Here is a 13873-nt window from a genome sequence, read left to right on the forward strand (position 1 = left end):
TCATGTGGGTGTCCAGGGGTAGAATCCTGCATGGAAGGTACTACCTCCAGTAGGGATCCTTTGGCAAGATCCCCTTACGCTACCTACCAGGGATATGAGTGTTAGTTGCTTTAGATAAAAGCATCTGACAAATGCATAAACATAGCCATTCAATTTCAATGCTGTTCCAACTATGATTGAGTTATTTTTACTACATCTCTGCATCATCGAGGAGGAACAGTGAGAGCACCCCTCACTAAGGGGCCCCCATGCTGCAGACTACCACCTCAAACACACAGTTACGGAGTCTCATGTACTGTGGCCTATTGGTGAGGTAGTCGATCGTCCATGATACCAGGTGTCCATCCGCACTACATTACACTGATCTAGATACATTCCAAGAAATTGAATCTGCTTGACTTATCCAAGTTTTTTTCTGCATACTTGCAAATGCTTGACTGGCATATTCTTTTTATGTCCAAATACTTTCCTTACTATCCTATTAAAGAGGATACATGTATTTTTTTTTTTCCGGCAAACTAGGCCCAGCATAGTCTACTGTGCTACTGCTCTACTCGTTTGCAGTCTGAATCTTATGATACACTGTGATAGACTGGTGACTTACCCAACTGAACCACAACTTTAGAGTCATAATCTGCTGCTTCCTCCATCACGAAAAAATGAGTTTGCACAATTAATATCCTCTACCAACTCTTCCTTGGACATTTTAAGAGTCACCTTATATATCAACCCTTTTGAACATTTTGAACAGTTTTTTCCCCCTGGAACAAATCCCCTATGGTGTCCAGTGAAACTGAGGAGCAGATTTACAGAAAACAAGCATTTCCCCATCTGTCAAAATCCTAGCATTTCTAACTGCAGCCAACTCTCTTTCAGTGTTCCAATGCCAAATTGGGTTTAATTAACTGAAACTCAACTGTTCATCCTTCAATTTGAATATAATTTTGAATGTCTCTGCCTGCCATCTTCATGATTTTTTCTTTTCCTTGTTTATTTGTCCCTCCACTCGATTCCTATGACGAACTAATCTTATTCCTCCTTTTCCTATTGTCACTCTAGCTTTACTACTTTCCCAACTTCTCCCACACTCATCCCCAAACTACAAAATGGAAGTGCTAGCTTCCTGAGAGCTCGTCAAGCAACTAACGTTTTCTTTGACTGAAAAGACTCTCTGACACACTCCAACTAATTTCTCACTGAACACATGCAATACTAATAACTAGTATTTAAAATAGGTTCAGCATTCCAAATTCTAGGTTAACATGGAAAGCCAGTATAAGCAAAGTAACTGACAGGTAAGAAACAGAAGCTCATCAGAACCGTCATGGAATGTCTCACATAAGTGGAGTGAGGAGCAGATTCTTCATTACTGAAATTCATCAATCAGGCATTAATCAGGACAAGGATAGATTATGGAAGAGTTGTTTATGGAACATCAGCTGTCTCTTCACTAAAACAGTTAGATGTAATCTGCTCTCAGGCCCTCAAGTTATGTTTGGGAGCTGTTGTGACCCCAGTAGAAGCTGTTGAAATGCCATTACATATTTTTAGTAAATTGTTCATGGATAACTACTGGATTCATTAAGAGGGACAGACACTCAATGAAAAGGTCTTGCAGTAGTTCTGAAAAAAAGAGAGGGGGAACTAGTAGTTTTAATTGGATTGGAAATAACATGGCGAGGTGCATGATAAAGAGTTTTGTGAATCTGTAGTCTTGTCTACAGTGTCAGTATGGACACTGAACTCAGTGGAAGAGGATTTGGAATTGTACAATATATGTTTATAGAATAAGAATGCAGATCTACTGCATGAATATTGTAGTGTCTGATGTCTACCATCTGTGCAAAGTTGCCTTGGGAAAATGATAAGAAGTCTGTTAATTGCCATCTGTGTAAGGGAGTTATGGGTATAAATCAGGACATTTTGAGAATAACTTACTCCCAAGTAAGTTTGTCCAAGAATAGGCTCAAAATTACGCACACACCATATCCGGCCTTTGTGCTTGGTGATGAGAACATGAAACATCTTCAAGGTCACTAAGAACAGTCAGATTCTTCTTAACGAAGAGCTGCACCCTCAGTAAGGCAGAGATTTTGGGGAATCCGGGCTTGACACATCTCTCCAGACTTGATGCATTATTCTGTAATTCTGATACAGACCTGGTTGACAATAAAGGTTTCTGTGTTCGACCAAGTCTGTGTCAGCAGAGTTCTTCCTGCATCATCTACACACAGGCTGTTTGAAGGCAACCATCCCCAATACACCACAATATTTCTAGAGAATTTACCAGTATTACAAAGAATATGTGCAGATATTTACAGATGGTTCAAAAGAACAGGCACAATAAATCTTCTAAGTGTATTTACTGTAGAAATATATTTCTTAATCATGCTATTACAGTGGATAGAAGACTGTTGGTCGTGACGATTCCTTATTTGCAACAACTCTATTGCTGCATTATGTTGTGTATTTTTTAGGGAGACTATGTCTCTCGGCTGGCCGAGGAACGCCTCGGGGTCCCCCCGGAAGAGCTGGAGGAAGTGGCCGGGGACAGAGACGTCTGGGCTTCTCTGCTCAAGCTGCTGCGCCCGCAACCCGACCCCCAGAGAAGTGGTAGATAATGGATGGATTTTTTAGGGAATAATGAGTAGGACAACATATAGCAAAAAGGAAGTTACAATAAGATGGCTAAGAAGAGATCATTGTAATTTCAGTTACACAAAGTATATGATAAAAAATCATCAATCTGAACTATGTGACACTTGGACTTTGGAATACTCATTCAAGTACTCCAACATGCAAAAAGCTTTCCTATTGCCATACTTAAACATAACAGATCCCAATTATAAATTTGATTTGTATAGTGCCTTTCCAAACATCCAAGGGCACTTTACTAGGTAGGGTTACACAGACAAGACATAAACATAGACAAAGTCAAAAGAATTAGGGGATTTAATTTTTTTTTTTTAAAGATGTGGTGAACAGATTGTGTTTAAGAAGTTTTTTGAAAGCGTCCAGAAATGGGGGCATGTTGGATGCCAGCAAATAATGAATTCCAGAGTAATGGGGCTGTGGCACTGAAAGCTCTGGCACCAAAAGTCATCAGTCGGTTTTGGGCAACAGCATCAGAGAGTGATGCTGGAGTTTCAAAATGTTTTTGAGGTGGAAAAGGGCTGATTTAGTGGTGGATTTGATATGTTGTGAGTAGAAATCATTCCAGTTAGACAGCATCCAAACCAGAATAGAAAAACATTTAAAAAATCTGTGTTTTCACAGAAAAATCAAAAGAAGATGCAAAGGATACAGTGAGTTCAGAGCTACTGCTACTCTGGTGTGGCACCATTCTAGAACTCTCACTCTTCGCTCTCATTTTCAAGACAGTATCTTTGCCAGGGGTTCTTTTGCATTCTTCAACAACACGATGCAAAACCACATTCTGCCCGTGGTACAAAGGGATAGCTGCAGAAAGTCATTTGAGCTTTCGGACTGGTCTGCCTGAAGCTTGCCTGACCATTTCCCGACAGAAAATGTGTGGAACATTTTTAAACAAATTTTTTACCTTAAGATGTGTTTCCAAAAACAAGTGGGCAAAATAACACTTGAAATGCTTACCTTGCTGATACCTTTTTAAGTATTGTGAAAAGGAATGGCAACATCACAAAGTGGTAAAAGCTTTACTGTTTCAACGCTTTTTGGAATGTGATGAAAGCATGAAATGCAAAAATTAATTTAAATTAACAAGAAAAATGAAGGTAACAATAAAGAACATTAAATATAGTGGGTTTGACTGGGCAGAATTAAATCAAAGTTTAAGAAAATATTATATAATAATATAATATAAGAAAGTATTCTCAGAATAAATGTAGGTACATTAAATCAGGAAATTATTTAAGGGAAAATATTACAGTAAGTTTCTGTCAGTATCTGTTGTATCCCTGGAATGAAGCGTAGATTAAACTCGGTAGAACTATGTGGGAGTGGCTGTGTGACCTGATAATCTGGTAGCCTGACACATAATGATGAGCTTTACGCAGTAGAACAGGCATTTCCTGAAGACAGTCCATTAAGATGGAGCAGTTGTTGTTTGTGCTGTTGGCCTGTGTCCTGGTGTCATTCTGCAGTGGACAAAGTTCAAAAATGTGCCATCAGCAGCCGTGTCCAGAGTACCAAGTTACTGAGACAAACAAGGTAGGCTTCACAGTGGCCCACACACTATTTCAATGCTGTAGACTAGATGAAGAGTTTTGCTTTTGTTTTGTGCAGGACTTCGAGGAACGTCTTTATGTTGCCACTGACTGGATTACCACTAAATTGGACAGTAAAGAGACCGTTGATGTCCTTGCTGCAAATAAGAGGCTGAAAGATTACTGCCAGAGACAGAAGGAAGCAGGTCGGTCAAGATCTGAACTGTTTATTTTAACCCATGCAGTAGTTTGGTTTGTGATGCTATTAGCACTAGTGGTATACCATACTGGCAAAGAATGAAATAATTAGTCACTGAAAGTGCAGCTGTGATATAGAGAAAGTAACATTTTAAAATTATACAGTTGTAATTTTTTTGCTTCCAAAAAAGATGGAAAGAAACCAAAAAAAAAGATTTAAAGTTCATATTTTAAAATATCTGAATTATTTTAAAGAACAGTGTCTTCAATTTTTTTCTAACTTAAGTAGTTTGGGAATTTTAGGTTCTGCCTTCAAAAAAAAATATTACAGGTACATTTTGAGAAATGTATATAGGATGGTGAGTTTTCTTTCTTATTAGAGGAAAGTAGGAATTACTTTTCTGTCTGCTGTACCTCACTGGTTTACATGGCATGATTCACGTTTTCCAACCACTCTTACAGGTCATGACATCCCTGACTCCTGGCCTGTACTGATAACAGTCACAGAGGGAAAAGATGCTTCTGATTTTTACTTGTCCTGGTTTGTCCCACCTGGTACAGAGCCTGAAATCCCTGATGCTTTGGTCAATGTGCAGCACAAAAATGCAGCCACCGTTTATGTCAGGTGAAGCTTTATTGATAGAGATGCAGGGGGAAATTGTGCACATAAGTCTAAACCAGACAGTCATTAATGACTTTAACGAATTGCAAATTAACTGTCCGTTTTCTTTTCTCTTTAGGTCTTTTGGTGGCTCTCCAAGTCTCAACAGTGGTCAGGAAAATGCAAAAGTCCTTCGTGAGGCCTTGATTAAAGCTGGGAAAACCTTTGATCCTCACACTTCTATTGGGGCTGCTTATGACTCCTATTTCTCCCTTATTCACCACAATGAAATCTGGATCTATGCTGCATTATAGCAGCTGATGTCATTAGCTGAACCCATTGTTGCATATTATATAGTTGTTGGGATTTATCTATAGTTATCCTCCAGACAGTAGTTTTTACTGTTCCTCCTTCCTCTTAGAATTCCAGTTCAGTGTAACAGAATCACAGGCCCTTATTGCATCAGCAGTGACAGTATTTCCCCTCAGTGCATTCCTCCTAAACTGAACACATTGTACCCAGATGACAGATAGTCATGCTAAGGTGTTTTTGTTGCATGATTGAAACTGGTTTTTATTCTGGTATTTAGAGCTGTCCTTTTGTTTACAGACTCTATTCTCAGACTCTGATACAATTATGTGATTGTACTCCATGCTCAAATATCTATTCCCATATATACTGTAATGAATCAATTTAAAACATGTTAATATCATATCTATAATATGTAGATTTCTGAAACTATTAAATTTACTAAAAGTTTATCCTATAATCTTTTGTGTGTGTGTATCTGTTGTTTTGGAATTTGTTGTCTGAAATTAATAGGAACTTCATGATAGTTTAGAAAGGCAATCTACCAATTAGACTTGTTAGACTAGTCGAAAGCTTTAAGCACACTCACAATCAATTAAGTTCAGTTTTACACAGTGCTAAATCAGAACAAATGTCTTCTCAAGGCACTTCATAGTTACAAACCAGTCACTTAGAATATAATGCACTGTAATACAATAATAGTCCAATTAATTTAATTGCAAATTAGTCCAATTCATATAAAAACAATTAAAAGAAAAGTAGCCTAGCTAAGGGAACCAACAAATTGCACTGAAACTTCTCTTTGTTCCAATCTCCCATCCTGAGCGTTCACGAGGTGACTATGGAAAGAAAAAACTCCCTTTTAAAGGGAAGAAAACTGAGGCAGAATGAGACTCTGGAAGGGTGGTCATCCGCCTTGACCAGCTGGGGTTTGAGAGCAGAAGAAAGAGTGGACAACATAACACCAGACCAGGAATACCTGCTGAGAAAGAGAAACAAGTTAATGACAACGATAATGTTGCATGAAAAACAAGAACCAGTCTACTTTAAGAACATCTAAGAGCCACAAGTGAACCTGTTAGTCTGAGAACAAAGTGCTCTGTTAAGTAAATATTGATCTTTCGGATACGATGAAGCTCGGTCATTAAGAGCTTTATTTGTGAGGAGAAAAATCTCAATTTCTACTCTGAATTTGACAGGAAAGCAGGGAAGAGAAGTTAAAACTGGAAAAATATGATCTCCCCTGCTTATTCTCTTAGAACTTTTGCTGCAGCATTTTGGATCAGCTGGAGGCTTTTCAGAGAATATGTGGGACAGCCCAATAATTTAGAATTACAGTAGTCCAATCTTGAAGTAACAAATGCAGTTTTTCTGCATCACTCTGAGACAGGATGTTCTTAATTTTGGCAATATTACGAAAGAACGAAGGCAGTCCTAGAAACCTGTTTTATATTGCCTAAAGTATTCACTCACGATCCAAATTATTAAATTCAGGTGTTCCAATCACTTCCTTCCCCACGGGTGTATAAATTCAAGCACCTAGGAATGCAGAGTGCTTCTACAAACATTTTGGAAACTCTCAGGAGCTCTGTGAATTCCAGCGTGATACTATTACAGCATACCCAGCTGTGCAACAAGTCCAGTCGTGAAATTTCCTCGCTACTAAATATTCCGCTGTCACTGATATTATAATAAATTGTAAGCGATTGGGAACGACAGCAACTCAGCCACAAAGTGGTAGGCCACATAAAATGACAGAGCGGTGTCAGCGGATGCTGAGACGCATAGTGCGCAGAGGCCGCCAACTTCGCTACAGAACTCCAAACTTCATGTGGCCTTCAGATTAGCTGAACATGAATGCGCACCAGTGCACAAAGCAAGATCCATAAAGACATGGATGAGCAAGTTTGCTGTGGAAGAACTTGACTGGGCTGCACAGAGTCCTGACCTCAACCAGGCAAAACACCTTTGGGATGAATTAGAGCGGAGACCGTGAGCCATGCCTTCTCGTCCATCACCTGTAAACAAAGACAGATTGATCAAATCCAATATTGAAGTGTCAATTAAGGGGAAAACCTCCTTGAACAGTCTGGTAATTGGTAATTGGTAATCGTAATTGGGTCTAAAATACAAGTTGATGGTTTAGAAGAGACTATTGCTGTTGTTAGCTCAGAAAGATCAACTGGGCAGAAGCCGTCTAAATACAAATCAAGTTCTAAAGATACTTCTAAAGCTGCTCTACTTGATGATACATCAGTGATAATAGTGGGAAGGATTCCATTAATCTTCTCTCTGATAGATACAATTTTATTGATAAAGAATCTCATGAAATCATCACTGCTGAGTTAAAAGAATACATGGCTCAACAGAACTCGGACTCTTTGTCAGCCTGGCTACAGTGCTGAAAAGAAACCTGGGATTATTCTTATTCTCTTCTATCAATGATGAATAATAAGCAGTTCTAGCTTTACGAAGGGCTTTCTTATACGTTATTAAACTATCTTTCCAGACTAATTGAGACTCTTCTAAATTTATTCCCCTCCTCCAATGGTACTGTGAGCTCAATGAGGTGCACAGATTTTAACTTGGTTGACCACACAACTATGTCAGGACGGAGAGATGTGGTGGTGATCTCAGTGGGGAAACGGATGTTCCACTCCTGGTCAGGGGAGAAGAGCCTTGGTGTTTCTCTTGGCCTGGTGTTTCATCTTCCCCCTCCTTACCTGACAAAGCTGATGTGGTCCTCTCCTGATGGTAGTTCTTTGATGCTCTGTTGACACCCCTCCAGTGCTTCGGCTAGCTTTCTTGGTACCTTGTCATGGTGCCGTCTGTAGCGCCCCTGAGAGAGTGTGATCTTACAGGCTGACAGGATGTGCTGGAGGCTTGCGTTGGGGGCATTGCAGAGTGAGCAGCATTCTTTGCTCCCAAATCATTGATGAAGGTTCTGAGGACAGGGAAGCGTGTCATAGGTTGAGCAAATGAGGAAGCTGAGTCTTGCCTGTGGAATCTTCCACAGGTCCGACCAACTGATGTTACTGTTAACAACTCCCTCGCTGGTTGTCCAGCTTCCTTGTCGGCCCTGCAACACTGCCTTGATCTTGTAGCACTCTTCCTCTATCCTCGTCACCTATGCCACCACAATCTCCTTCCTGTCTTTATGATTGGCCTTGGACCAGAACCATGGCGCCTCTCCCCATCCCAACCCTGCTCTTCCTGCCTAGACTATGCCAACGACCTCTCGTGTTGCAGCTGACTGACAGCTTGGTCGACCTCAGTCTGGGCATTCCACTTTTGGCCAGTAGGAATCTTGGCATTTGCGTTCCTTACGGACTGGTCTGTGGACTCTCTGATCCCAACAACAAGCCTGGTCTTCTCTTGCACGTAGCCCAAACTGATGGACTGCAGTGGCAGCTGCAGAGTGTTCTTCCCAAAGGGGCCAGTTTCAGAAAGGCACCGTGGCAACCCCGATCACATTCGGATGAATAAGTTGGCTTTTCCATCCATCGTACTTGCGATCGATGAGTGGATATCGCTCATTTTGAAGGGCCATATAACACTTCTGTAGAGTGTAAACTGGTAGCACCAGACCTTGTACTTCTCAGGGAGTTGGCTTTGGTCGATCCTATTCCAAGCCAGGCCGTCAGAGACCGGTTTCATGACGGTTCTCCCCATCTGTTTATCAGACAGTTCTGTAGTGTACTGCCTTCCCAGGCTTTTGATGGGTTGCTCATGTAGAAGTGTGATTTTCTCTCCCCCGAGGAGAAAGATGGTGCTGTTATTTCTTACTCCCCTTCGAGATTTGATCTTCATTCTTGCCCCTGACATCAACTGCTCCATCCTTCTCAAAAGTCTTGATGTACATGCCGCTGTCTGAAGGAGGCTGGTGATACCGTCCTAGCCTCTGACCAGTTTAATCCCTCCAACTATTTGTCTTGCTCCGATGAGGATTATCTCAAATACTGCTACAAAAAGTATTGGGGAAATGGCACACCCCATGGCGATGCCTACTTCTAGCTGTTCCCACCCAGTGGGGACATCCTGGCGGGAAAAGCACATCTGTAGGTCGCTGAAGTAATGTGCTATTAAGTTCTTGACGCAGGAGGGCATGTGGAAGAATACCATGGTGTAGTTGATCAGCTGGTGTGGGACTGATCCTTACTCATTGCCGAGGTTGAGCCAGATGATTTGCAGATTGATATTTTCCCGCTTGGCCTTCTGAATCTGGTCCCAAATCATTGTTGAGTGCTCTACACACCCTGGGAAACCTGGGACTCTTGCCTTCTGGCACTTAATTGATGTAGCCATTCTCTAGCAAGTAGTTGCTTCTTGCCTTCTAGCCATTACTGAGAAGAAGATCTTTCCTTCTACATTCAGCAGGGCAATGTTCCTGAATTGACCTCAACAGCTCTTTGCCACTAGGATGGAATGAGCTGCTTTTTCCAAGCAGTTCTCATTAGGTACCATAACAGCTCTAGTACCTTGGGGCAGTTCCTATAGAGCTTGTAGGGGACTCCATTGGGGCCTGGTGCTGAAGAGGACCTTGCCTTCTTAATGACTTGCCTGACCTCACTGAGCTTGGGGGGCATGATGTTGAAATCAGCTGTCGGTAGTGCAAGCTGAGGCATGTACCCTGGTGTTCCTAAGGGGATGTTCCCTTGCAGATCACTGTACTGCCCTTTAACACGCTGTTCCAGTTGCTTCCTGGTGGTTTCAAGCTTGCTACTCTTCTTTTCCTCCAGCAGTTGTCTGGTGGGCTTGAAGGGATCCTTGAAGGAGCTGACTCACTCTTTTTGCTTCTGTTTGCTGCGCTTGCAGATGTATTCAACTCTGCGAAGCCTGGCCTTCCTTTTTCTGACCTCCTCCCACTCTCTGCATGGATTGCCTTCCTCCAGTTCTTGCGGAGTTGCCAGCGTCTTTGGACTAGCCGGAGGATTTCCCTTTCCCTCCTTCCCATGTATATCTGGGCGGTCCTCTGAGTGGAGATAAATTCGCCAAACCTGTCCTTACAGGTTACTCAGCAAAGTAACTGTGGCGTTATTTTTCATGTTCTATACGCTATTACGTTCTATAACATCTTTAACGTCAAAGATGTTTATATTAACTGATTGAAGAATAAAAACACCATATATAGTATTTTAGAACATTTGGTATTTATTTGAACTCAATCCATCGCAGCCTGCCATATGACATGCAAAGAAATAAAAATATGAAAAATAAATATTGAAAATAAAATTCAAGTGTAAAATTAAGAAACACGTGTAAACAGGTCAAATTAAACTAAGGGAAATATGGCCATTAAATAGTGCAAATCTCTGTAACTGTATTTTAGGCTGACTGCAGAATTAACAGAACACTATATTTACATATTTGGGCTTTGGGTTGGGTTAGCAGCAGCAGCAACAACAAATGTCATGTTAGCATGTGTTGATATGAGGTGCTTCATAAGATTTGAGTTGCTTGAGGCAGACGTGGATAGTCATTTTTCCTGGGCCTTTATTCAACAGCCATACTTATTCATCTATCAAAATGGTCGTCATATATGCAATAATCTGTCAACCACAGTGCAATAACTTAATTTAATTTAACTTCACTAAATAACGGTCAATTTTCCACTGTTTACTTCTATATTCTTTAAGAGTGTAAATTTTTTAATCTAAATTTGTTATCCAATCTTGTGTGTTTTTTCAATATATTTAGTTTATTTTGTGTGCTGACTCTTTCCTATTGTTGTGTAAGCTGCTGGACACTGCTGAGACTGAATTTGCCAGAGGAAGTCATCCCAAAAGGATCAATAAAGTTGAGTCTAAGTCTAAGTCTAAAAGGATGTGATCCACGTCCTGCAAAAGAGCAGAGTCTGGGGTTAGTTTAAGGGGTTCCAGACTGACTTTAAGGGCAGCATTGTCAATAGTGGGACTTTCACAGTACACCTGGTATAACCGGGTAAAACACCATTCATCTGGCTGGCCAGTATTTCTAATCTTTTTACAGGAAATAATGTAATGTGCACAGGTGACTTTTCACAGGGATCAATGAGGCCTGTTTTTTTAAGAGATTGAAAAACAGGCTTAATCCCTTTAATTGCTTCAGGCTTCAAAGGGTATTGTTTTTTACACGGGTGAAAGTCAGATTTACGGGTGACAATTACTGGTTCACAGCCTTTTATCAACCCCACATCATATTTGCTCTTTGCTCAAAGATCATTGGGCACTTCAGCCAACATGGGTAACAAAGACAGATCTATGCATGCCAATACCACCAATGCATGATACATGATCATGGCTGCCAAATGCAGCTCCTTTTCAATCTTGTCCCTTTTGGTTGTTTTACGGGTCTCAAATTGGTTCTGGGCATGGCGTCAGCCAGATGCGGACCCTCACACCATCCCAAGTAAATATTCTTTACTTCAGTGGCGACATCTGGCATGAGTCCTTTAATTATTGCATCGCATGCAATGAACGACGACACACCAGACTCGTGTGGACATATCCGGCTTCACAGACGTACGAATAGTAATTGGAAAGGCGGGGGTGTAGTTTGTTTAATCAGAGATGGATTAACCCCCGCAATGTGACCGTTAAGGAGAGGGTATGTTGTCCAGACATTGAACTGCTGTCAGTTAGTTTCTGTGTGTTCTGTGCGCCCATACAGTTTCCATATACAGTTGTCATCATTGTTTACATTCCATGTCATCCATGACGCCGTTGCTAGAATACAGACCCAGCACCTCTGCAGCAGCTTCCACCACCAGGCCTACTGAGCTCAACTGCACATCCACCTCTGCGGTAGCTTCCACCGCCAGGCCTCCTGAATCCTGCCATACATCCACCTCTGCGGCAGCTTCCACCGCCAGGCCTCCTGAATCCTGCCATACATCCACCTTTGCGGCAGCTTCCACCACCAGACCTCCTGAGCCCAGCTGCACCTTCACATCTATGGCTGCTCCCACCGCCTGGCCTCCTCCGTCCAGCTACACCTCCACCTCTGCAGCAACTCCCGACCACTAGCCCTCCTCTGTCCAGCCGCACCCCCACCCCCATCTGTATGATTGATAGCAACATCGCTCCTGTCGCCATCCCTCTGCTACAACCTCTGTGTCTAACTATAGAGGAGGTTGGAACTGAGCTCAGGAGACTTCTGTCAGGGAGGGCTGCATGCCCAGATGGAGTCTCTCTAAGGCTTCTGAGGGACTGTGCTGGTCAACTAGCAGTCCCTCTGAAGAGCCTTCAGATGGAAAACGTACTGGTACAGTGGAAAACTTCTTGTCTTATACGGGTGCCCAAATTAGGGCAACCGGTGGAGCTGAATGACTACAGACCGGTGGCTTTGACATCTCATATCATGAAGACCTTGGAGAGGCTCCTTGTTCGTCTCATAATATTGCAGGTTGCTGAGGATCTCGACCACTCCAGTTTGCCTACCAGAAACATATAGGAATGGAAGACGTGATTCTGTACCTGCTGCTTCGGGCATATGCTTATCTGGATGTGCCTGGTTCATATGTGACAATCATGTTCTTTGACTTCTCCAGTGCCTTCAACACCATATAGCCACTCCCATACTGAATGACAAGCTTCTAGGTATGGGTGTGGCCCCCTCCCTGAAATCATGGATGACTATTGCTGCTGACAATTTGACCGCCAGACCACAGTATGTCAGGATGGGGAGATGTGTTTCTGGAACACCGGAATGCAGTAATGGGGCTCCGCAGGGTACTGTTTTGGCTCCTTTTCTTTTCACCCTGTACACATCGGACTTCAGGTACAACTCGGAGTCCTGCCACATATAGAAGTATTCTGATGATACGACTGTTGTGACATGTGTGCGCGGTGGACAGGAGAAGGAGTACAGGGACCTTGTGGAGTCCTTCAATGGCTGGACCAAAAATAACTGTTTGCTCCTGAACACTGCCAAAACCAAAGAGCTGGTGGTGGATTTCAGGAGATCTAAAACTCCATACCAGTTAGTCTGCATTGATGGTGGGGAGATAGAGACTTTTCAGACCTGCAAATACCTGGGGGTGGTACTGGATGATAAACTGGAGTGGTCTGCCAATATAGAAGCAGTGTACAGGAGGGGCCAGAGCTGTCTCTTCTTCCTGAGACAGCTCAGGTCCTTCAATGTCTGCAGTGATATGATTTGCATTTTTTATCACACTATCATCGAAAGTGCACTGTTCTGTGGTGTTGTCTGCTGGGGGAGCTGCATCACAGACAAAAACTGTAGGCGCCTGGACAAACTGGCGAAAAAGGCTTGTTTTGTTGTAGGGAGAAGGCTAGACCCTCTCAGTGCTATGATGGAGCAACGGATGAGGAGGAAATTACATTCTGTTTTGGAAAATAATAGACATCCTCTCCACAGCATCCTGGTAGGACAGTGGAGCAGCTGCAGTGAGAGACTCATCTCTCTGTGCTGCAGGACTGAGTTCAGGAGGTCCTTTGTCCCCACAGCCATAAGACTTTTTAACAGTGACTCCTGACATGTTCTTCTCAAATGTATGTATTTATTTAGTAATTTCTTATTAGTATTTTTATTGTTGTCGTTGTCTAATATACAATCATTATAAATATTTATAATTTTTTGA

General features: G+C 42.1%; 1 protein-coding gene across 1 annotated transcript; it reads left to right on the forward strand.

Annotated features, from left to right (window-relative positions):
• Positions 1 to 4047: 4047 nt before the first annotated feature.
• Positions 4048 to 5637, forward strand: soul2 (heme-binding protein soul2). The gene is made up of 4 exons (XM_072365095.1): positions 4048 to 4188; positions 4264 to 4390; positions 4845 to 5007; positions 5123 to 5637. The coding sequence occupies exons 1-4, from the start codon at positions 4069 to 4071 to the stop codon at positions 5295 to 5297; spliced, it is 585 nt and encodes a 194-aa protein (XP_072221196.1). The 5' UTR covers positions 4048 to 4068; the 3' UTR covers positions 5298 to 5637.
• Positions 5638 to 13873: the final 8236 nt, after the last annotated feature.

Source organism: Leuresthes tenuis, unplaced genomic scaffold (assembly GCF_036924035.1).
Source record: "Leuresthes tenuis unplaced genomic scaffold, fLeuTen1.0.hap1 SCAF_15, whole genome shotgun sequence".
NCBI classification, from domain to species: Eukaryota; Metazoa; Chordata; class Actinopteri; order Atheriniformes; family Atherinopsidae; genus Leuresthes; species Leuresthes tenuis.

What these genes read in the sequence shown, in the direction of transcription:
- soul2 (XM_072365095.1), top strand. Translation starts at nt 4,069, where the DNA reads ATGGAGCAGTTGTTGTTTGTGCTGTTGGCCTGTGTCCTGGTGTCATTC. An exon ending in AAGTTACTGAGACAAACAAG is followed by an intron (nt 4,189 to 4,263) that starts GTAGGCTTCACA and finishes TGTTTTGTGCAG; the next exon opens with GACTTCGAGGAACGTCTTTA. An exon ending in CCAGAGACAGAAGGAAGCAG is followed by an intron (nt 4,391 to 4,844) that starts GTCGGTCAAGAT and finishes CCACTCTTACAG; the next exon opens with GTCATGACATCCCTGACTCC.